The sequence below is a fragment of the Triturus cristatus genome, chromosome 1_2 (assembly GCF_964204655.1).
Source record: "Triturus cristatus chromosome 1_2, aTriCri1.1, whole genome shotgun sequence".
Lineage (NCBI taxonomy): Eukaryota > Metazoa > Chordata > Amphibia > Caudata > Salamandridae > Triturus > Triturus cristatus.
Window position 1 is genome coordinate 706,222,342 of NC_140580.1, and position 25,145 is coordinate 706,247,486.

Genomic DNA, 25,145 nt, shown 5'->3' on the forward strand with positions numbered 1-25,145 from the left:
AAACCCACTGATCTTGCCCAGCAGTAGGAGGACCCAGAGACTCTCTGCCCAGCCTGACTAGGAAGGATCTAGTCGCCCTCTCCATTCCTAACCCCCTGTAACAGAACCTCTTAAGGGCGCCAGATACATCTGCGCCAATAAGACTTCATCTAACAGCTGAGAACCAAAACTGAATACTGAGACTGCGTGTCCAGACTGAACTCTAAAACCTATTCACCAAGCACTGAGACTGCGTGTCCAGACTGAACTCTAAAACCTATTCACCAAGCACTGAGACTGCGTGTCCAGACTGACCCCTGAACCCTGATGCAAAGCTGACTGGAGAACCACCGGGGATCGACCAGGTATTAGCGCTGTGACCCCTGCGCTCCCTGCCCTGGTCTGGGGCCCCTGGCAGCGTGCTCCGCTGAGCACAGAACCCCATCCTTAATTTGAGCCCCCCCCCGGTGACGACGAAGCCAGCGCGCTCACCGCCGTGGCCTGGAGGCCTGGAGAGGTGCCCTGCCGTGTCGCGAGGCCCGCGGAGAAGCCCGGGGCCCCGTCGCTGCCGTCACAGCTGCGTGAGGAGGTGTGCGAGGCCGGGGCCGAGTTCCCCCATCATCGTGGGAGTGGACGCCTGCTGACGCCGAGATCGAGGTAAGCCCGGAGGCTGATTTCGCCCCCGGTGCGCCCCCTGCGGGTTGGGAGCCACACCACACCCTTAGCCAGGTTTCCTCTCCGTGGGATTTCCCCCCCCCCTGTCTTCGCGACGGAAGAGACCCCGCCGAGGGATCCTTTCCGGGTGCCCCCTCGAGCGGTACTGAAGCGCGGTGCCCGACGAACTGCACCGGAGCCCAGAGACTTGCTCCTCAAGTCCCGTGGCGCTCCCCGCTGGAAGCTCCGCTCCAAAGTACTGAGAGTCATTGATTACGAGTGGCGCTTTGTGTTATATGCTCCGCTCCAAAGTACTGAGAGTCATTGATTACGAGTGGCGCTTTGTGTTATATGCTCCGCTCCAAAGTACTGAGAGTCATTGATTACGAGTGGCGCTTTGTGTTATATGCTCCGCTCCAAAGTACTGAGAGTCATTGAATACGAGTGGCGCTTTGTGTTATATGCTCCGCTCCAAAGTACTGAGAGTCATTGATTACGAGTGGCGCTTTGTGTTATATGCTCCGCTCCAAAGTACTGAGAGTCATTGATAACGAGTGGCGCTTTGTTTTTACATGCCCTGCTTTAAAGTCTTACGTGCGATTGATTCCGAATAGCGCTCTGTGATTCATATGCCATGTTGAAGTGTTACGTGCTATTGATTCCGAGTAGCCCGCTGTTATTCATATGCCAGGTTGAAATGTTACGTGCTATTGATTCCGAGTAGCGCGCTATTATTCATGTGCCATATCGAAGTGTTAAACGCTATTGATTACGAGTAGCGCTCTGTTATTTATATTCCCTGTTGCAGTGCTATGTGCCAGAGATTACGAGTAGCTCTCCATGCTAGGTGCCCCGTTCTGAGGTCGTCACCGGTTAGCGCGCCCAACGCGCGTGTACAGCTACGTGAGTGGTAGTTGTGCCCCAGGCAGTACTGTTATTTCATGAATTGCATATGTGGTATGAGCAGCCTTTATAGCTCCTGACGGATATGTACATCGCAAGCTATTGTATTATCCGCTTATGAAATGTACTGCTACCTCATGAACTGCATCTAACGTGATCTACTTGGATAAACTTGAGTATTTACATAACTCCTGCAGTGTGGTGTCACTTATTGTGTGTGTTCCTCGTCGCATGAGAGGTGCGTGTTGTATGGTTGCTTTACACACAGTCCTCTGGTGGCCCGACCGCTCATGTCACGTTACCGCCCCATAGGGCCTGGAGACCCCAGGTCCTACATAGGACATGTGCAACTTATAGTTATTTACTTAAGTGCACTACATGTGATATGATGGCAATTGCCTAGTTGGCAAAGTGGTTTATTATCCATGCATTTTTATGACAAGTGCGTTTTATATATACTACAAGTGATATTTTTATATGCCCTTGTCTTTTTGTGGTGTGCCTAGTGTGTCACTGGGATGTGTGTGTGTTGCACAAATGCTTTACACATCGCCTCTAAGATAAGCCTGACTGCTCTGCCAAGCTACCAAGAAGGTGAGCCGAGATTATCTTGGGTGTGTAACTCCCTTACCCAGACTACAGTGGTGGGTTCTGCCTGGCTTAGGTGCATTCCCTAGCCAACCAGAACCCCATTTCAAACGCTTGCTTTCCTCGTCCACTTTCAATCTGCCATTCTGGATCTAAAACGTGTGCCAACTAACCGATCTAACCTAATTTAAAAGGAACTGAACAGAAGAAACGAGTTTGGAGGCTGGGTCTGTAAGACTACATTTATTGAAAAAAACAAGAAACACAACAGCCTGTTGATTAGAAGTAACACTGTTTATTTCATTAAAGTAACCAAAAGGTGTTCAAACGCAAACAAAAAACAAAGAATTAACGATAAAACATGATTTCATAGACAGCTGTGCAGGAAAACAGCACTGACTGCATGTATTTTCTAAATTAATTCAGGAAAACCTGCACAGTTTTAACATATAAAAAGTGCAAAACTGAAATAACACTCACTGCAAATACACAGAGGTCTTTGTTTCCATTGCAAGAAGGATACAGATTTATTTGTGGAATTTGAGTTTGCGCATGTTAACATCTGTCAAACGTTATTAACCAATGATTTTCTTCAATTTGCTGAACCACACATTTTCTTCTCGTATGGCATTGCCCCCCACCGTTAAATAGTTTTAAAAAAAAAAAGCAGGTGTATGAATCTGCAGTTCTCGTACCTGGGGGATTCACGATCCTCGATACGTAATCAGGAGCGGCCCGTGAAGGTAATCGCAGAGGGGGGGGTGGGGTGGGGGGGGATTCGACAGACGACGATGAGGGAAAATTAATTATTTATTTAATTTTCCCTCATCGTCATCTGTCGAATTTCCCCCCCCCCCGCCCCAAACTCGGCCCCCACCGCGCTTAGCTGCACGGGCCGCTCCTGTATTAATACCATTTCTCCTCAAGTACAGATAACTCGGCTTGGCACCAGAGCTAGAAGGCCCTGGTAATTATAATTGTAGACAGAAGCTCCTTTTAATAATGGCTATTGCTGCCTTTTGAAATTCAGCCAAGGGCAGAGACAACTGCTAATTAAAAAAATCTGTGGTTGAGAAAGAGAAACACAGGATTGAGTTTACTGTCATCTAAAAATGTAATGCCTTAGGCTCTGCCTCACCCACCTGTCGCAGCCTTTTTAACATTCTTCTGCGTTGGGGCTGAACATTATCATTTGTCACTTCCCCGGCCACTTTTAAAGGTGCTTTTTTGCATTACCATGTGAAAAAGTGCTATAGAAGTGGCAGGGGAAGGGGGGAATTACTTGGAATTAGGTTTCCTGTATCACTGCTGGTGACATAATACAAGAAACTTAAAGCCTGGTTTGTTCTTTCTCAAAACCTGCCCGTGTCACAAATTCTTAACCCTGTTTTCACCCCTCAGCCAAACTTTAAAAAAAGCGTGTACTTTTATACTTTTGCTTTTTATTCCACCATGAATTCTTTCCAACACCTACTAGTGATATTGAGCCAATGGAACTGACACAAGCGGACACACCTAGAGGATTTGAAATAGTGCAATGATTCATAAAAAGGGGGGTGCACATGCACATCAGTGTGCTGGGTAAGGGAGATCACACACTAGAAAAGGTGCCAAAGAACATAAAAGTACACATTAACAAATATATGTCCAAAAGACTGATAAGGTCTCAAGATAGGGGGGGGGGGTGTCACACATGACAGAGCTTGGCACATAGTTAATACCAGAATATGGTGGGAGTGGAGTGACAACAGTAACCCACAAGAAACACATCTCACAAAGGAATCAGTGGAATGTCATACAAACACGAGGAAGGAAGTGTTATGGCACACGAGAAGGTAAGGAGAAACATGGATAAAACATTGAAACAAAGGTGGTAAAATGCATATAGCAATGGAAGAGAAAGTACACTCTGGAAGATTCATTTTAGGGGCAGTTGCAAACTAGGAAGACTTCAGTAATGGGGAGCAAACTTTGGTTTGATATGTGACATTGTGATATTACCCATTTAGATGGTGTGTGGTGCTCTCCTAGTGGAAGTGAGAGCATGTACTATGATGAATAGTTACTTGTATAGCACGAGGGCAGTGGCAGCCTGTAATGTGCAGCAGGGGTTGGAGACAGACAGACAGAGAGAGACACACACACTTTCATAATTACACACACATATATCTAGCACATACACACACACACCCATTTATAGCATGCACACATAAATGCACAAATACGCAAACATTCGTACATTCACAAACGCACTCGTCCAACATTGACAAAAAGAAAAAAAAACGTACCATGGCCACATTAGTGATTTCAGGACGGAAACCTGTAGTTCCCTGGCGGAAGGGACGAAAGAAAGTTTGTGAGAGGAGTGACATATGTGGAAGGGAGACACAAATTAGATGGGAGCTGAAAATAAAGAGCAGGAGACCACTAGAGAAGAAAAAAGAGCGAAATCACTCAATGGTGAAATGACTGCAAGTGAATGGAATCCAGAGAGACTTTATTTTCTTAATACAAAGATCAGATATTGATAGGGAAAACATGGTCATGAATAAAAGGTAGGGATGTGCAAAATTAGCATTTTTTCCAGCAAAGAAGCATAATTTCCCATAATTACACCTATTACATAAAATATATTTTGCCAATGTCTCGAGTAAATTTCTATGTAGGTGTACATCTCGCACAGAAATGAAACATGATATTCTAGCAGGAAACTGGTTGTAAGAGAAAATGTCTCTCATTAAGCATTTTTTTTAATACAACTGCTCTCCTGTGGAAAAAATCATTTCAAATTTTGTGTTATAAGAAATGGTAGAGATTTTCCACATTTTGCATAATATGAAATTTGCAAATTAACTCCAAGCATTTTTTTAATCCAACTGATCTCTGGTGGGAAAAATCATTCAAAAGTTTGTTAAAAGAGATGTAAAAATGTTTCCACATTTTGCATACTGTGAAATTTGAAAATTAACTAGACTATGTCAACATAACAAAACGTTCGGCAAGCCTGGCTGGGGAGATGGGATCTTGGGTATGGGAGAAAGCGAACACATACACAGGCGAAATGTGGAAACTGAGGTCATACATGGAAAAGGGATGAAGGTGCACCAGTATAAATGGGGCCATGTGGGAAGGGAGATCACCCAGAAAGAAGAAAGATCATATTAGGTGAGGTAGGCACCAAACCCCAGTCACCAAATCAGATACCAAAAGGATGATCACACATTGGATGAGGGAGAGAATAGGATCCGTGCTGTAGGAAGGATGGACAGGATGGAAGATCATGCAATGCTTAGCGTGGAGGAGCATTTCAAGGGGAAAAACGAGTGGTAGATGTGCATCAAGTCAAAATGACATTATACATCGAGCATACTGGCAGCCTAGAGGATAATTTGGGCCTTATTTGATTACTTCAGTGCATCAGCCTTCTCTGCAATGTTTTTTCTCATGGTATATTAGGAGGGCCTTATCATGCAGGGGTGATAGTTACTGGTCCTTCGAGAGTCTGTATTGTCAAGTATCCCAAAGCTTTATCTCCACCTAGCTAACATCAGCTTTTTTATCAAAGATGCTCAGTATTTTGAGGGTTGAGGGCAGGTGAGTGGCTTTGTGAAGACTCAAATCACCCTTCACTCCTTTGATGTGCATTGTTATAGAGACTAGTCACACAGCGCATTCCCAGAGCGTTTCAAGATTCCTATGATAACAAAAACAGAATGTCACCAGACTCCAACTAGCATATTGTTAGGCACAACTATAGTGATTAAACTTACAAAGGAGGGCACTTGGGGACTGATTAAAAATAATATCACGCAGCAAGCACCCTTGCTGTGCTGTGCTGCATGAAAGGGAAGAATGCAATGTGTTTACCATCATATGGCACATTTTTGTCATTTCCTTGTGCTGGTGCAAAATGTGCTGCCTAGCGCCAATGCAGGCACCCTTGCGCCATAGTACATGGGTGCTTGCATTGCAGACAGGGTTGTTTTTCTGCAGGAATGGTCACCTTCCTGCAGAAAAACAATAATCTGAGGCATTTTCCTCTTTCTACATGTGCTGCAAAAGGAAAAAACTAGGAGAAATAAAAATATTTTTCCTTGTTACACCTCACCTGGGGGTAGCATTTTGACACATTCTCAAATCTACCAGTAATGGTAAATCTGGGAATACGCCAAAATCCATGGGTGGGTGCAAGGGAATACCCACGCTCCACCCATGGAACTTCCCTGGGGCAGAGTTACGTAACACAACGCAGGGCCAAACTGATAAATCTGACTTAGTAGTTGCGTCGCCCCTGCACCCCTTTGTGTAGCGCAATGACGACGCAAGTCAATGATAAATCTGTCCCTTGATATGTCCTTTTTTGGAGGGGGGGGGGTTCAAAGCATGTCTCTTGAGATGGAGGATCGTGTTTCCTGCTCTCTAGTTGCACAGTATACAATTCGTAAAAGCCCTTTCTCATAAATTCTGGATGAGGGAGCAATCTGGCAACAAGCACAGCCATTAAAACGCCTTCAGAAACAAGTAACTATCACAGTGAGTGAGACACCCGAACACATACAAAAAAATACTGTTGGACTTGGTTTCAGTTTGGAAAATGGACTTTCCCTTTGGCAATCTCAGCTGCCATCAAGGGAATGCAACACAGGATGGACATAGCACCGGAGCCTATGGTAGTCCATCAACTGTTCTTTGGTGAATTTACCACTACTGCCTTCCTTCAAGTCATACACTGATGTGGTTCGCATGAGGAGCAACGTAATAGAAGTGGCCTATGGGTTCCCATTAAATGTTTCAGGTTTAATAAAGGGGTTTTACATGCCTTGAGAAAAAGGGCTTGAATCACAAATGTCTGCTTCTGTGAGCTTCTACTCCAGGCTGTAATTGGTTCAAAAACAAATTCGTAAGTCAACTTATCCATAACATTTCTAGATTTTATGTCCAGAGATGTGCCACTGTATGGAAACAGTATTCTTTTTTTATTGTTAATTAATTGTGATGATAAACAAGCTGTAAAGGAGTACTGTGTAACAAAATCAACATACATAAATAAAAAATAATATATACATATATATATATATATGAAAAATATTGGTACAGTCAAGCATCAGTGAATATATACTTTGTACACATACAGGTTTCTCTACAACTGTATAGACAACTATAGCTTAAATGCAGCAGGGACAGATGTAAATAATCCCCTTCCCCATGTTTTAGTCCAGTGTAACATTGTGGCTGCAATTTCCATGAGAAATATCTATTGTCATTGCTATGCTGGGTTTGCAACATTCCTTTACTTGAGTGTATGTTTTCTTCAAAATCTACAATTCAGAGCTTTGATGCATGTAGTTACCTCCATTTTTTGCACCAACTTCAATTTTCTCAATAAGTCACGGACCAAGCCATGGCCACCCAACATTCTGTAATGGCAGAGACTCCTACAAGAGTGGATTCATGAGGTGCATCTCGCACTGGTGCAGCGCCTTTAGGCTACCACGAATACCAATTAATTTTCTTATTGGAGGTTGGGTGGCACGGCAAGGGAAATGGCATGTGGAAACCGGCTATGAGCAAGGTAAGAGGTGCTGTAGCTCACTGCTGCTTGCAGTTTTCCTTCTTTTCCCGTGATTTCTGGCGACCCCATTTATCAGAATGCCGTTTTGTAGGTGATGCAAAGTCTTGGTCTAAGCCGTCATCCATGAAGTCATAAAAGCCATCCACGGGAACTGCAAGTGGCTGGGGAGGCCGAGAAGATTCTAGGCAGAGGAGAAAAAGATTGGCAATCATATTAAATAGCCTTGACAGATGCACTGTGACCAACATTTTAAACTTTCTAAAAATAAACAGGTTTTTTAGGTCGAGCCTAGGAAGCACATGCGCTGCTCTGTGAGGCATGCTGTACTCAGGTACGGACTTGAAGCTCCGCCCATATATTCAACTGGCTCCTGCTACTGTCCTTTATAAATTGTTGCTTCTGATTCGTTAATAGGCTTGTTAGTCCGGCCTTAGTAACGCCTAGTCTGCATTTGTAACCTTCCGTGAGAACTGGACTTTTTACTTGTGTTGTTATACAGTCTGTTTTAACTACAGTCTGTGATCACTATTTTCTTTAATGTCTTCAATCTAGATGCTTTTGCAAGCACGACAGGCTCTCCCTAACCCACCCTGTTTTCATGACAGCGCGGCCCCTGATTATGGACGCTGCGTTTTTAGCTTTCTAAAATGCTCCTTGCACAGCCCGGCACTTCTACATGCACTTTGCTGCTTAACAAATGCTTTTTATTTTTAAAAGTGCCCCATACTGCGCTTTTACCTAATGGCAGTCGTGCACCTTTCTTCACACATGAAGCGTCTAAAAAGGGGCATGGCCGCCATTACCGACAAAAGGCAGCATGGAGCGCTTTTACAACAAAAGAAAGCCATTTGTTTGTCAACTTAAACAAATGCTTTTTTTTGTAAAAGTGCCCCATGTCGCTCTTTCACCTTAATGGAGGCCGCGCACCTTTCTTTAGACGCGGGCCGTACGAAGCAAAAAGCTTGGCCACCATTAAAGTGAAAGTGAGGCATAGGAAGCTTTTACAAACAAGCATTTGGAATGTAACAGGTCTCGCATTTGCGAGAGTTTGAACTATTAGCATTGCAAATGACAATGCCTTTTATTTATGTTTTAAAAACCAAAACATCAATAAAAGGTGTTGTCATTTACAATGCCAATAGCTCAAACTTGAGTAAATGCGAAACCTATTGCATTGCAAATGCTTGTTTTTTTAGCATATAGTATTTTATTTATGAAGTTGCCATTTGAACAAGCCAGATCATATTTTAATTAGTTGAAGAATGCATCTAATCTTACAGTCAAGAATCACTGAAGCAAATAAATATTTTAAAATCTTAAAGGGGTAATTGTACCAAGAGACACCAGAAGCAAAAATCAAACAGGAATCTATGCATGTACAAACTATGCAGCCAGTCTCACTGCACACTCTGAGAAAAAGCGGATGGGATATTAAACACATCTGCATAGTGGGCATTTGTAGAATTGATAAGTAACAAAAATTGGCTTCCAATTCCGATTCATTAAATATTATGCTAAAATTGCAGTTATAAACAGTGCACTTCATGGACTGCACCTCGTACGTGGTGCAAGTTAAATGTGCAAGCCCAAATGACAAGAAAAGATTTTATTCCAACTGTCTGGTCTTTAGCCAAAGAGTTTGCAGACATATAGAGCATCACATCTGCCCAACATGGTTTCCTCAAATTAGAAGCAGGAGACCTTTTTAGATCTGGCTTGACACCTAGCTGTCTGCAAAACATGTTGTAACCAATTACTCAAAATATGCATGGAGAGTGCTTTGGCTCCACTCAGGAAAATATTTTTTTCTCTCACATCATGCCATTGGCTGTTTGGTGTATCATTCCATCTCATTAGGAGTGCTTGCATTGCATCATAGACTATTTTACATCTCAAAAGAACACAGAATTATCATACATTAAATTCTTTATCTCATAGAACTTTGGATAAAGAAAGCAATCATTTTTAGGTCGAGCATTCGAGACCTCTTGTATATACTTTAGTATATACTTATATGTACTTTGTGGACTCTGGAGATCAGCCCTAGTTCATGCCTGCTTCCGCTTAGGGACTTTTTTTCTGTTCAACTGCCTCTATTTAACTTTCTTTACTTATATGTGTATGTACTTTATGGGCTTTGGAGATAATCCCTAGTACTTGTCTGCTTCCACTTAGGGACTTTTTATCTGTTCAACTGCCTCTATTTAACTGTCTTGACAGTAAATGACCAGCAGAGGTCAGTAAACTACCAGAATTGCTTTCTGATAATGGACTTTCTTTTTTAAAATTTTTCTGGCAACTGCCTCTATTTAAATTTCTTGATAGAAAACGACCAGCAGAGGTCAGTAAAATACCAGAATCACTTTAGCATTCTCTAGATTCCAGTCCATGGAAATTGTCTTCCATGAGCACCCGTAGACAATAATATTTTTTTTAAATCTTGTATTTTCAGTGATATGACCACCGAAGGCCCTGATTTTATATTAAAAACAGAGCTTTGGACTATACCATTTCCCGCTGAAAGGCAATATTTGTATTCCCATACCTGGCCTGTCACTCTGTTTGGTGCTTATTTAGCCGCCATGTTAAAGAACAGTAGATGTTTCAGCATCCAGGCTAATGTGCTGCATAACTAAATACATACAAGGTCCCAAAGGCAAGACTGATTGCATTGCAAAAGCTCGTTTTGTTTTGATTTTCACTGCAGCAGGCTTTCCTAAATATTTTCGTCTGGACTCAAAATACAAGCCAGACCTATTGCTCGTCTGGTCTTTCTTTTGTGTTCTTTAGAATTTTTTTTAGAGAAAGCCAAAGTTAGAAAGTAGAGCTTTTACGAAATCAATAAGCCAAATTCAATAATTACAGTTACGCATGGCAATAAATAATTTCACAAGTACCATGGGGTAATGGTGGTGAGAAAGACAGAATACAAATGTAGATCATAAACGCATTAGCGAGTCCAAGACAGTAAATTTGAGGGAAGGTCGATACAGGAGAAGCAGGGAAACTAAGGTATGGCAATATTACCCAGTGGCGTAGGAAGGGGGGTGCGGGCCGCCCCGTGAGTCATCAATGAGGGGGGTTACAAAATGGCAAAAATATGTGTTTTAAACACATATTTTTGCCATTTTGTCAAGCCGGGGTGATAAGAACTTTTCCGCACCCGGTACCACCTGACCTTGCTACGCTACTGATATTACCAATCAATTAATAACTCAAGTAAGAAGTCTGAGGGTCACGTATCAGCCATTTCAATTAAGCAGCAAGCATGGAGGACGGGAGAGAGGGGAAAGGAGTTGGAAGTCAACAAACCAGACAAGTACGGAAGCACATCAATCCAACCTTCTTTTAAACAATTATGGGAAGAGTTACTGAGTGTGCAGCGTCCTCTTCTGTCTTAACGCATCAATACTGATGCTGAAAGAATGGACTTGTCAGAACTGCTGTTGATAGCATCCGTTTTCTATGATAGGAGAATGAATTGCTGTAGGGACGGTTATGGGTGGAGAGGAGCAAGAGGTTGGGAGGTGGGTGGGGGAAGAGGTTGGCAAACAAGCACAGCAACTCAACTTAAAATAAGCATTGGCAATACCAATAGATCTGGCTGTACTGTGCCTACGCCTGTAAACAAAGGTTTTCACAAATGCAGTTTACATGCACAAAGCTGCACATTAGAGTTGAAGCCTGCCTTATTGGCTTTGCCAATGCCAGAAAAGAAAGTAGCAAAAGAGGGTTATTTTGTGAAGGGAATGCATAGAGTAGGTAAAGAATTGAATATGTCAAATAACACGATTGAGTGTACTTTGCAGAGGAAAGATAGTCCTTCATACTTTCCAATCGAAGTATTGCCTATAAGGCAAAATGACACATCAAACAGCCCATAGTATGTGGTAAGAGAGTAACACTCCCATAGGTGGAGGCGAACACCACTGTAGGTATAAGTAAAATCAGGCTTGGAGACAACCGTGCTCTCAAGCCAGTTAACAAAAATGTAAGTGAGCGCAGCCCTCAGGTCGACGCTGAAAAAGCAAGAAGTAGGAAAGCGAATAGGTCTGGCCTTGGCAAGCTTATTAAATGTATTTTTGTGAAAAAGGAATTCGAAGTTTCAAAGTAATAAACAGTAAAATTGCTACCATATTAAGGCAGTGAGCACATTTGGCAAAAAAGAGCAAAAAATTGGCCCAATAAGTGAACAAAAAAAACATGATACAAAAGCATAGTTCGCCCTCCAGCCCAGAGACTGAAGTGAACTACTTTGTATGCAGATGTGCACACGACCACAAGAAAATCCCATCACTCACAGCGAAGAGTCAATGGCTGAAGTGGGACAACTCACTGGCCAACGCATCTAGAGGGTATACACACCCAGAGCATCTGCCAAAATTAAATATATGTCAACATATGTGCTATGCATGCTTTCTGTATTTACTGGCTGAATAATCCCATAAATGTTGTAAGAGATTTCTATATAAGAGATTTCTATATGAGTAAGGGTTCTATCGGGGGTCTGTTGGAGGATTTAGGGCCTGGTCTACATTTTGGTAGTAACCTCAAATCAGCAATTTCTCTAGGAAACTTTAAGAACGGAGAAGAATCTATCATCTGAATTGTTTCCAGCATAGGGTTAGTACTGTGAAGAAAAATCGAGCAATGGATTCTGCTTCTCGGATTTAGAGCCTGGTTGGTGGAACTCTGAGCCCCTGAGGTGACACAAGCCCTACCTTGATCATCCTTGTGGCAGAGTGCTCGCTGCATTGTGAGTTTCCTCACTGCTCTATCTTGGTATTGTCCCCAAACTGCTCTCACTGACATGGCAGGAGCATTTTCGATGGACTGTAATGCCATAGGATTGCCATCTCATGGCGGCTTCCTCAAAGGAGAGGTTTCTTTCCGCATGTGTGTTGCCCAAAGGTTTTGTCAGAGGGTCTTTGTGTCCCTTCTGCCCTTTCTGATGCTAGTCCCTTTGGAGAGAATCCATGGCTTGAGCTTTGACCATGTCAGCTTCCGCCTCCTTCGCCAAGTAATGCCCTAGTGCTCTTTAGTCCTTCCTCTGTATTTGATGCAGGATTTGGCCCAGATTTGCACTATGAACCTTCTATAAACTCTTCTTGCATTAACTACCAGTAGTTAAAACCCCTGATTTGTCCAACAGACCTTACCGGCAAGTACAAGACAAAAACAAAAAATCAGCATTCCAAACATTTCACTGATTCCATCACTTCCTATCTCCTCAAAAGCGATAATCCTTGAACTGCACCTCAGAGCCAAGACACCATCTCCACAAACCAAGATGAACATAATGTCCACAACCTGGACAGCAGCCCGCGAACCCTTTCACACTCTCTACTCCCACTATATGAAACTGGTCACGACCAGTGGCCCAACTGGCGACTCCTTGTCGGACTCTCATCCTCTTCAAGCCTTCACGTTTTGTGCCTTTGCACACTATTTTGTGTTAGTGCCTGCCATTCACCTATGGTTTTTGCCTCTGACAATGTTTTTTTTTTACATTATGCATATAACCATTTACCAGTGTATTACTTACGTTTTTCTATATTAATTTGTGATAGTGTGTTTCGTTCATATATCCCTGCATCTATTGTGATATAGTGTCTTGCTTGGGAGTAGTGTTTATTTACATGCATACAGGTATACAGCACTTCAACAACTCTCATGAGATTCTTCACATGGTAGCTGATGGAATGAGAATGTCCTCACACAAGTAAAACTGTGATATTTGCTACCATTACTTTGGATATGTTCAGTACTAGCATAGCTTTCAATAAAGGACTCTAATGACACAAGTCCAGAGTTCTTGTGTGTGTAAAGCCTTCAGGAAATGGGGGAACTAAAAAAAATACACCTGTTATGTCTGGCAGAGTTGCCTTTTCCTAACATGGATCAATTTAATGTACGTGGGGAGAGGTTCACTGGACACCTGTCCATTATATCCACTCCAGATGTAAAGTTGATATACCTTCATTTCTTTGATATCTGAGGGAACTGAAATGCTTGTGATCATGACTGGCGTGGCAACTTGAGGACATTCTAGTCACTACAAATGCAGTCAATCCGGCAAGAACCATTATCAAAAATTTCCTATCCACATGCTCCTACATTGGCGACCTAAAGAGCTCATTCATCAGGCCCTTCGTCAAGAAGAAAAACCTAAAAACTAGCAGAACCACCCATCTACCAAACCATCTCCAAAGGCCAGTTTAATGAAAACTGAAAGAGCAACTTTCATTCAAATCTCCAACTCTGTGGAAGAAATTCATCTGCTGTCTAACTATCATACAGGTGTCTACCGTGGCAGAGACAGTAAATCTGCTCTGATCACCATCAGGGATGGCCTGAAGACCACATCTGAACAGAAATGGTGTTCCTGCACTATGTATGATGGGTCGACTACTGTCCTTGACACAAGCCGCCACAATTACTTCTAATTGAGGCTAGAGGAACTCAGCAACTTCTTGAGCAATATATCTTTCAACTTTTTTAACTGAGCAAGTATTACTTCACACCCAGCTCCTTTCTCATTTGCCTTTTTCTGCACATTGGCAGTGGGTACCTTAAGGCAACATCATCCCTCCACTTCTCTTCAATGTCCCACCTCAACAGGCTAAAGGACAACTCTTTCTATACTACGACTTTAACAAATCCAAAATGCAGCATCCTAACAACTAATCGAACTAGTCCTACATGATCACATCACATCAGCCACCAAGTACTTCACAGGCTACCCACGGCTGGATTCTTCTCATACATTGGTGGGACCATATTCTCTTTATTAACAGAAAAATCAAAGGAACGTTCTCTCAGCAAGGAGGAGAAACGCCCAAGACCAACTCGATTTCAGGAAGGCTGTAAAGACCTAGCTCTACTGCAACAGACGATTGAAGATCATATACATTCAAAAAGCAGAACCTATCTCCTTCAATCTCCCACACAAGTATTCTCGACCCGATCACATGAACAGCATTCTATTCATTCCTCTTTCACCCACTCCACATAAGATTGCTGCTACATGATGTTGTAACATAATATCAAGACTCTTGCCATAACACCCAAAATCATAACTCTCCACACAGTGGCCACACCAGTATCACAACCCTTCTATTCTTATGCAATGCTACTCTGTACGCTATACTTTCCGTCATTTCTCTGGACTCTTCTACATGCTCAAATGAAGCTACTTGTGACACGATAAGAGCACCACTTGGGTTATTTTGCGGCGACAAAAAACTTTCTACACAGGCCACACCCAAAACCCATTCACATCTTAAAATGCATAGTCCACAGAGTAGAGTGCTTCGTGTCTGCAAAACCAATTAAGTACTTTGTCAGGAATGTGGAGCGTTATATAAATGTAACCACAATGCAATACAGTTGTAATTTCTGTCCCTGGATGAGAATCAGAATGTGTGCACTTGTATTTTGCAAAATGAACTCCTCATTAAATGCATACTACCTTACCTGGATTGGCGGAAGGTGCACCTATTTCAAAATTTTTAAGTAGTCAGCAGCACCCGATGGACACATGCAAGAAATTTAATTCAGGAGTTCTATACACAGGAGAAAAGTGGGAAAACTCATTTCATGGCCACCTCGCTGCATAAAAGATTGGATTTGTAGTTTTTATAAAGGGATAGAGTTAAATGTGATAGGGAGTTGGCATGAAAGTCAATTACGTGTACTACTCCAGGGCTGGTTCACTCCATAGTGGTACAGGTGACTGAATTTGTCTGACAGTCTAAAGAGTTGAATGACACACTTTCTTGGTCCTCTGCTTCAACTTAGTTAGACCTAAAGCTGGAGTCTAGGGCCCAGATTTACCAAATTGTCACACAACCAAAGTTGCTGTGCTGCATTGAGGGACAGGGAGAAAGCAGGAAAGCGGCATTTCTACAGAGATATGACACTATCCAGCTCTCTCCCTACTACTGGCTCACAATCAAGCTGCAGACTGCCACATACACAACTTTGCACTGTAGTGCAAAAGTGTCTGGGCAAGTCTAGCACAGGTATTGTACTGGAAGGATACTCTTCCGTACAAAATACTATACTTAGACTAAACATAGAACTTTTCCCACTATGGATGTGTGCTGCACAGAGCAGCTTCAAAGTGGTGTTATTTTCTGGTGAAAAAACATGCTTATTGTTGTTAGTAGATAGGGGTTTCAGTCAAAAACCATGGGTGGTTGCAACGGAATGCCCATGTATCACCCATGGAACACCCCCTTGATGCAGAGTTATGCAAAATAGCTCTTTGAGCTGCTTTGTGTTACTTTCAGGCAACTTTCCAGTTTTGTGCTGGAAAGTAAATCGAACAAAAACATTTTGCCCAGGTTTAACTCATTTTTGTTATGCAAATCCAGTGCAAGAGGTTTGCAAATCTGGCCCCAGGTGTAGTCAAAGAGGACAGCAACTGTCCAGCTCATCAAATGCTGAAATGCATCAATACCAGAGGAGGGGAAATAACAGGGAGGGGAAAATAACACAAAGTGAGCTCAGACTTGGTCAGTGAGACACAACTATGGCTTCGTGCACTTGTTGTACAAAAAAGAGCGCTGGACATATTGCTTTGGCCTACAAGTGTGAGAGTTGCACCCTTGTCAAAGTTTGCCACGGTCAAGTCCATGAGTGACATCATTGAACAAGAGCTCTCTGAGTCCGCAGATTAACATAATCTGTTCTACTTTCTACAGACTCTCAGTGGAACTCCCCTTCTTCCCCCAAAGAGCATCATGCTAATATGGGAGTTTTCTTCTACTTGATAGAGGCTGGCCATTATACAAGTTTGCATGTGGGTCTACCAGCCTTTGCTCTGGCACAGCTGTAGGGTAAAATGCTGCTGTTGGCCTCTCCTTACCTGAAAAACAAGATAATGTCACATGCAGACAGAGTACTCCTCTGGCTTGATGCGGAGGAGCAAATCCATTTTAAGTGTATTTGTCAATGCATAAAGGTCTCTACAGTTTTGATCTTAGGGTCCGTTCATTATTTTCCTCCCCTGTTTTCCTGCCTGTTCTCTCCATTCTGAAAGAATGCTACTGCTGAGGGTCCCAAGAAAGAAAGTGCACATACAAGAGGGAGGTCGCTCAGACACCTAAGACTTAAACTCCAGTCCTTCTCACTGTGTGTGACCATTTGCTAAGCTCCTTCCTGCATTCATATTGTTCCACAGTGCCACACAGCCACACAGCCTTTCATTGTAAATCAAATGAAGATCAAACCAAACACTCAGGATGGGTCAATTATACAGTATCATAAATCAAAGGAGGCGATAGCTCAGAGGAATGAGACTCCCATTCTATGGTGTGGTGCCCTCTAAAGTAGTCTAGACTGACAATCTCAGTTGTGCTGTGGGGTCTGGCAGCTAGGCAACTGGCTATCATTCTGGTTGATGCCGCCCACAAAGCCCCTGTAGAGTTGATGCCATTGGAGACCCAGGGTATGCAATGTTGAAGATACAAGTATTGGAAATCCCTGTGGCACTCAAGGGTGGGTGAGGAAGCCGGGGTTAAGGAAGTGTTGAGCAGATTTAAACTTGAAAGGCCATCAGTTATCACTTCTGTCCATCTTTTAGGCACATTTACTTCATCAATGTTAATTGATTTGGTCGATCTGAATACGTACAGGGAGCAACAGCCTCTATCCATGAATGGGGCCTTAGCAGGAGGTAATGCCACTAGAAAGTTATAATATTGCAGGTGTGTTTCTGCCCCCACCCTGAGTGTGGTATAACCTTCCTATAGCAGCTTCCTCTTCCTTTCAAGTGGTATTACCTTCCCATTATGAGTTCTACCCATTGGAACAAGGGATGCCTTGGTACTAGGACATTTTCATCCCGCATTCTGAGGTCCAAAACTTGTAATACTGCTTTTTTACTCACACACATTTCAACTGTATTATCTTGTGAAATTTGGGTGGAGAAAAACTGTAAAGTCAGTAAGAAATGTGCACTCCACTTGTGCCTGACTCCGCATTACTGTTCTACATTTACACAAGGTTGTAATGAATGGCATTGCCATGAGATCGCTTGATGTCATTCATGTGGCAATGGAGTCTTTTTTTGTCATGTCTAATTCAATTAAGGTCTAAGGTGGAATTAAAATGTAAATTTGCTGATATAACTCTCCATACGTAGAGGACATGATGTCTGCTTAGGCGTGAAGTGTAAAGGAATGCTTTGCCCGTGCCCCAAATCAACTGCAAAGCCTATTTTCCTTGTAGAGATAATGGATGGATTTATTTGAGAAGAGTGAAAATAATATTTGAATAAAGTACCTTGTGAACATCCAGTGAGCATGTCAGGCTGAGACTCCTTTCTTTTTGATTTAAAAGTTGGATCCAGCTCCTCTGCAATATTTTTAGGCACCAGCTGCCTGCAAAATGAATAAATCGAGTACAATACATTAACAAACCATTCATAAAGAGTTTGTGCACCTGTGGGCTTCATCAAAGAAGTATAATAGTCTTCAGCGTTCAATCCATTGAAAATCTAATACCTAAATGCATTCAGTTCTTGCACTGACTAACAACTGACTTTAAGATCCACCAACTGTTCTAAGACAGACAGGTTTGTGGCAGATGGTGAATGGAATCCAGTACACAATTTCTAGTTTATTTCTGACCCAAGGTACACAAAACCCAAAAATCAATACAAATAGTGAATAAAACCTGCATAAAATATACAATTCATCAAATATATTGTTAGAATGTTTAATATAACTTATGATGGGGTAATAGGGTGATGTGTGTGTGTACTGAAGAAGAAAAAGAGTTATAACTGAATTATGGTTCCGGCTCAGAAGCGCAATCCCACTGAAATTTGCCAGTAAAAGATAGCAATGCAGAAAAACCATGTTGTGCTCTCGATACCTTTTTTGTTTCTGTGGCATTCAGAAAATGGTGCTAGTTTGAGCATGAAGGGTCCCCACGAGTTATGGCGTGTGGTGTGCACATTTTTACCCATAACTGGTGCTTGTTTGCACCAGAAGCATAACTCAAAAGTATATACCTTAGCTAGTAAACTTCCAATGACCAAAGATCAGCATAATCGGTGGTTAGCAGCTAAACTTGGCAACAGCAGCGGCCGGCACAGGTAAGCGCGGTGGGTGGGGCAGGGTGCGGCAGGGGGGAAGCCGACAGACGACGGAATAGGTATTATTTATTTAATAATACCTATTCCATCGTCTGTTGACTCATTGGCTGCCTGCATGCCTACTGCCTAATGCATTGTGGGCCAGTGGACTGTGGCTGGTTGAGGAATGCAGGGGTGAAGTGGCGTAGGTCCACGCTTTTGAATGGTAGTGTGTGGAGGCCAGTAGAAGTGAATGTGAGCATTAATTGCTGAAGTAGGTAAAACTACAGACCCCAAATTCGACTGGCCATTTGTGGAGGTACGGCTTGAGCTGCATAGTGATTGTGCCTGGTGCCTCATCCCCAAGACTTGACGTACCGCCCCCCCCCCCCCCCCCCCCCCCAATCTGGGCTGCTGCCTGATCTTCTCACATGCCCAGGACTTGACTGGGGCATAGAGGAGGTCATGAAAAGTCTCTCACTGGCCCAGTACAACTTTCATTCTATGCACAGTGGGCCACTTAACTGCGACCAGTGGGGGACCATGGAACCAGGCTGGCCCCAGGTGAGGCTACAACCATGGTGTGTGGTGCCCCTGCCCCCCTTCCTCCGATTTGACATGTTGATGCCCCCCCCCCCCCCCCAGCGCAGGCTCTAGCTTGTTAGTACTCCACATCCAGTGTTTGGGGACCGCTCATGGGGTTGAGGGAGGATTGAAGGCATTCCCCCCACCGATTCAGGGTTTGGCCACAGCGCAAACCGTTTCACAGCTGCCACCACGTGTGATCACTGCAGCCCACCTAGACAGCGACCCCATGGAATTAAAGATGGATTTTCAGCCTGCCCAAGAAACAATACAGAAATTTAACAAGCCCACCATGACAGCTGATAGTTGCACAGCAAATTCGTTTTCGTAGCCTGTGGGAGGGGGCCCACATCCAGACACCACATCTGCCATTTTACAAGCCATACACATGCATTCACAAAGGGGAAAATTGGTAAGCTTACTTTGGATCTCTCCCTTCTCCAAAGAGTCCTATGAAACTCAGTGGACCGAGTGATAGAGGCAGGGGATAGACTTGATCCTAACATGAAAAGAAAGGTTGTAGATCTGCAGAAGTTTACTAAGGAGCTGAAGAAAGGAGTGAAGGATGCAGAGGAAAGGTTCAAGAGCAACAACATCAGGATTGTGGGTGTCCGAGATGGGACGGAGGCGCCCAGACTGACGCAGTTCATCACAACATGACGGAAATCCTCGGTTCTGCAGAGGACATTTTCCCCATGTTCTATAATCGAGCAGACCCACAGATGCCGGCTCCATGCCACCCCCTGGGGCACCACCCAGACCTCTCATTGTCTGCATTTCTAACTACGTGGAGAGGGATGCAATTCAACAAGGAGCGCCACAAAAAGGGAGCCTAAACTTCGGCACAGCACGGATCATGGTTTTCGCAAACCATATGCTCAAGGTACAACAACAACACAGGTAATTCACAGGATTGAAAAAAAAACTAAGAGTGCTACTGCTGAAATACATGCTGTTGTCCTGATATACAAGAAGGCTCACTTCTTTGATACACCAATAGTGCTTGGAATTGGGTAAAAGAAAAAAAAGGTTCTAAAGCTGAACCAAATCCAAAAGGCAGAACTACCCAAGTGGAGCACCCGCATAAGCGAGTGGAAACCAAAGGGGCCACAGATGTAGGCATTGCTACTGGTTAGAAGATCAGACAGTCAGACTCCAAGATGCATCTCACTCTCCCCTTCTGGAGAGGACACAGTGGAGGTCTCAGAGCCGGTACACCACCATCATAGCAGGACTACCTCCTACTATTTCTGGCTTGACAGTGCCATTATGCATATACAAGCTCTGAAGCCTAAGAAAGTGCCAATCTGAGCCACTTCATCAGGCATTAGGACCGAATAATATTGTTCTCTTCCTCTTTATCCATGAAATTCAATTCTGGGCAACACATGCTTCTAGTGAGGAAGTGTAGGGTGGCAGGTGTTGGGTGGTGTTGTTTTAGATTGATTGCTGGTTGTTAGTTGGGAAGATACAGGCAAGTTACACACACAGCCGTTTCCACTGATGGAGTAGCTCCCAGAGGGTACACAATGTTCTCCTGGAATGCTAATGAGCTAAAAAACTAAATTAAAAAGGTGGGTGGATCATGCAATTCGTTAGATGACACACCGAACATCCTGCTTTTATGGGTGATATACTTAGTGGCCATAAAGAAGCACCTTCCTCTACAGATATGGCTTAAACTGTATGTTCCATTGAGGGTTCATCTCAGGATTTAGGGGCATAGCAATCCTCCTCCAGTCATATTTTGCCTTGAAAGTGGAGAAGATAGGGCTGGATTGTCTGGGCAAATGAATGTTGGTCTCAGGATCAATATATGGGAAGAATTGGTCCGTTCATTCTGCATAGGTCCCTCCAACACTATGAGATTACACACAAAACCAGCTTACCTCTCTCCTATCTAACAGCCTATGGTAGAATCATAACTGGACGTTTAATACAGTTACGAATAGACAGCAGGACACTTGGCACTCCCAGCAGTCAATGGCACGCAGATACTTCAGATTCCCAGAGTGGGCCATATTGCTGAGGCTGGAGGAAGTTTTGCACCTCTGGCATAGAGGGGACAGCTCCTTTACCTTTTTTCCAATACGCACAACTAGTTGCCATGCATAGATGACATGTTCCGTCCCGTAGTGGATACACAGGAAGTTCCAGGAGTGGATATAGTACAGAGAGGGATCTTGTTCCACTCCTGAGTCATGCTCAGCTACTATGGTCCAGAGGGCAGACCATGAGGCTCCTGGCGCTTTAGTTCCTAGTGGCTTCGAGTAGAGTTCTACAAACAGTTTGCATCCATTTTAACCCCTCACTTCCTAGCACTATTAAATAAGGCAATATAGAACTGCCAGTTACCGCAGGACATGTCAGGTTCTACAATAGTCATGATCCTAAAACTGGGGAACCTCCCAGCAGCCTGCACCCCCTATCAGCTGTTATCACTCCTCAATATCGAGACCAAGTTTCTTGTAAAAGTTTTCACAAGTAGGGTAGCAAAGGTAATACAGACACTGGTATACATCTGAACCAGAATGGCTTCATTTCCAAGTGGGGAACCATACACTACCTTAGATGGTTGCAATTAGCTTTGGTCAGACACTGGGAGGTTAAAGGATTGCTTGGGTTAGTTCTACTCGACTTTGAGAAGGCATTTGACTGTATAAATTGCGATTTTCTATTTCAGGTTCATGTGCAAGATGAACTTCGGCACCTGATCCCTCATTTGCCTCAAGACACTACTCTGAGCCCTGGGCCAGAATGAGGGGCAACGGAGCGATGTATGACCCTTCCATATTGACAGGGGCACAAATCATGGCTGTATCCATTCTGCCCCTTCTTGTTCGCCCTGACAATCGAGCCTTTTCCTGAGTAGATCAAGAGAGATGAACTTGATAGGGGTTTGTGGCGGGAGGGATGAAAGGAGGATCATCTCTCTGTATGTGGACTATGTACATTTTTGCAAGATCTACCTGCAACAGGAGAGCGAATAATGAAAATCCTTGAGCTCTACAGCCTCAGCTGAGACAAGTCAATTCTAGTCCCAGTGAGTGAGGAGATAGGAGACCTGAGGAAGCTTTCCCAGCTCCAAGTCCACACCAACAATTCAAATATTCAATTGTGCTGGGATGCCAACATATCTCTTTTGTTAGAGAAAACAAACCAGGATCTTCTGAGGTAATGGTCATCTCTTCCAATGTCTATCATAGCCAGGATAGACTTATATAAAATGATCCAATTCCCCTGAAGGCTTTGGACCCTGCATAACTTCCCCAATGGGATACCAACTTGTGTTTCCATAGAATACGTGGCCCATTTTGGGATTTCCTGTAGGCAGGCAAATTACCCAGATTCTTACTTGCCAAATGCACCTTGTCCACTTATGAAGGAGGTGTAGGCACCAACCACAGACATCTAGCTGTACTGCTGGAAAGCCTTGTTGATCATGATTAATAACTTGTTCGTTGGGGAAAGAGACAATCTAGCCCACCGGCTGGAGCTAGACCTGCCTCTAGAAAGGGGGGGCTCCTTTGTGGCCCAAAATCCCTGCACCACTGCCCAAATTTACCAAAATGGCACTACAAGCATTGCACAATTTACTGAAACACACCATTTGGTTAAAAAAGTCCATGGAGAAAACTCCACCATGATCAGGAGACTGGGCGCCTGTTCGTCTATATCCCCAATACTGAAAACTCCAAACTGGGGGATGTTTGGAATGGGAGCCACATGTGGTCTTATGAGGAATTTAAGGATTCATTCCTAATACGCAACTCACAATTCTTTCGAATTTTACAACTGAGAAACATGCCTGACCCCTTCAATGGGCTCCTGAATACTCTCCCAGAGTTCAAATCGCAAAAGTACAAATTGTCATTAGAACACTTGGGAAGCAGAGGCATATCCAGTAACCACTGTTCTCTGATGTTTAATGTAGTTGACCACATGGATCTTGTGTGAACAAAATGACAGTAAGATTTAGGAGCACTGGATGATGACGAATGAATTGAGCCCAGAATGGCTCCCATTTCAGCCTGTCTTTGTCTAATCCAGTTCAACTATCTCCAGAGGGTATACTATATACTGAGAAACTATGAAAGATGGTCATTGGAGCATATCTGACAAGCATACCTTGTTCAAATAAAGTAGGCACATTTTTCCACGGTATTTGAGACTTCCCGGTTTTCCCACACTACTGTTCCAATATAAAATGCTTCCTTGCAGCAGTATTGGGTAGGTCCATTGAACTTACGCTCACAGTGGCCCTTCTGGGCTTATTAGAGGAGTCCGGAGCTCTCGGAGCAGTTAGTTTGTTGGATTTGGGTTGTGTGACATCCAAAATGGACAAAGCCCACAGATCAAAAAAGCGCCAACTTTACATGAATGGAGGCGCGGCACTGATCTCTACTCTCTCATAGTAAAAGTTTAGGGGTAGATTTTTGCCCTAGAAATATGATAGGGTGTGGGGGGGCATGGGAAGAACATTCTAAGGATCCAGATTACTGAACCACACATAACCCCGTCAGGCCATTCCAGTTGGTAGCAGATAGCCCTCTCCACTCGTCATACCTCCAGGGGGACAGCACATGACTGGTGTGGCGGTTGTTCATGGGGGCAAGCATTAACACCCCCCCCCCCCCGTTTGAATAGGTAAATTATGCAAGTGGGACAATTCAGATTGGATTCCAGACAGAGTCAGAGAAGACTGCCCTGGCAAGAGTTTGCCTCTAAATATGCCCTCATGGATTGTTACTCTTTCGTGTAACTCTGTCAAAATGTGATTATCATGTAATCGATTGACACTAATGTAATATGTGCCTGTCCTGCGCTGCCGTTTTTGTTTGGAAATGTAAATACATTTTTGGACAAAACATACATGCATTATTGGCTATTTGTATTAGTTCTTCAGTGGTAAGATAAATATTTGCGCAGAGATGAAAATCCAGGGAGCATTCCACAGTCCTGGAATGGACTCTAAAAATGAGAAAAGTCTTCCATTTGGAAAAAAGATATATTCTTCCCCAGAGAGGAAAATTAAAAAGGTTTTCTTGAATTATATGAAGATGGTATAGACCTATAAAAAGGCAATAATCAGGCCGAAAAAGAAAGCTGATGGTGTAATGGTCATATGATTTTGAATAATAATAATAAAAAGATGGCATCGTTCTCTTCCTTATGCCCTAAATAAAAATGAGAAAAAGAAAGAATGCCAAGAACAAATTACTGCACACATAGACATTGGAATGTGCACATTAATGCTTATGTTTTTACCTAGATACAGATATGTACTTAGACGAACATTATCCTCGCAATCAATCAGACGTATAATGGCACCTACTGGCCACATCAAAAATGGTAAACCCACTCTCCATTACTTACTGAGCTATGCACCATTTATAGCTACCTTTACACAGTCCTTATGTTTGAAATATTTCTGTAGCTGCTATATAAATAAATACACGAGTAAATAACTAACTAAACAAATAACTAAATAAGCAGCACATTTAATTAGGCACCAACTCAGTTGGGATGCATTGCCAAAATCAAATGCATTACATCAGCTTTGTACTTTTCATGTTGGTTTAATCAAAACTAACACAATATTTTCAAACAGTGAGTCTGCTGCAAGAGGGCAAAATTTAGACAAAAGAATTGCTCTCTCCCCATGTTTTGTAAAGGTTGTATGTCAGTGTTGGGAAAGGGGCGGCTCCTCCGCTAAGGCAGAGGAGAGTCGCCCCACTGCCAGGAGCAGCAAAGAAAGGAAAAAATAAAATGATAATA

General features: G+C 43.2%; 1 protein-coding gene across 2 annotated transcripts in view; it reads right to left on the reverse strand.

Annotated features, from left to right (window-relative positions):
• Positions 1-7,192: 7,192 nt before the first annotated feature.
• The window catches only part of LOC146867869 (uncharacterized), a 587,713-nt gene continuing 569,760 nt past the window's right edge, over positions 7,193-25,145 (reverse strand). The window contains exons 11-12 of one of the 2 annotated variants that reach the window (XM_085608579.1): positions 17,987-18,084; positions 7,193-7,877 (exon numbers count right to left, since the gene is read on the reverse strand). In XM_085608579.1, the coding sequence (XP_085464705.1) occupies positions 7,714-7,877; positions 17,987-18,084 (262 nt within the window). In that variant the 3' untranslated portion in view covers positions 7,193-7,713. The remainder of the gene's footprint in view (positions 7,878-17,986; positions 18,085-25,145) is intronic. The other variant, XM_085608578.1, reaches the window with a different exon arrangement.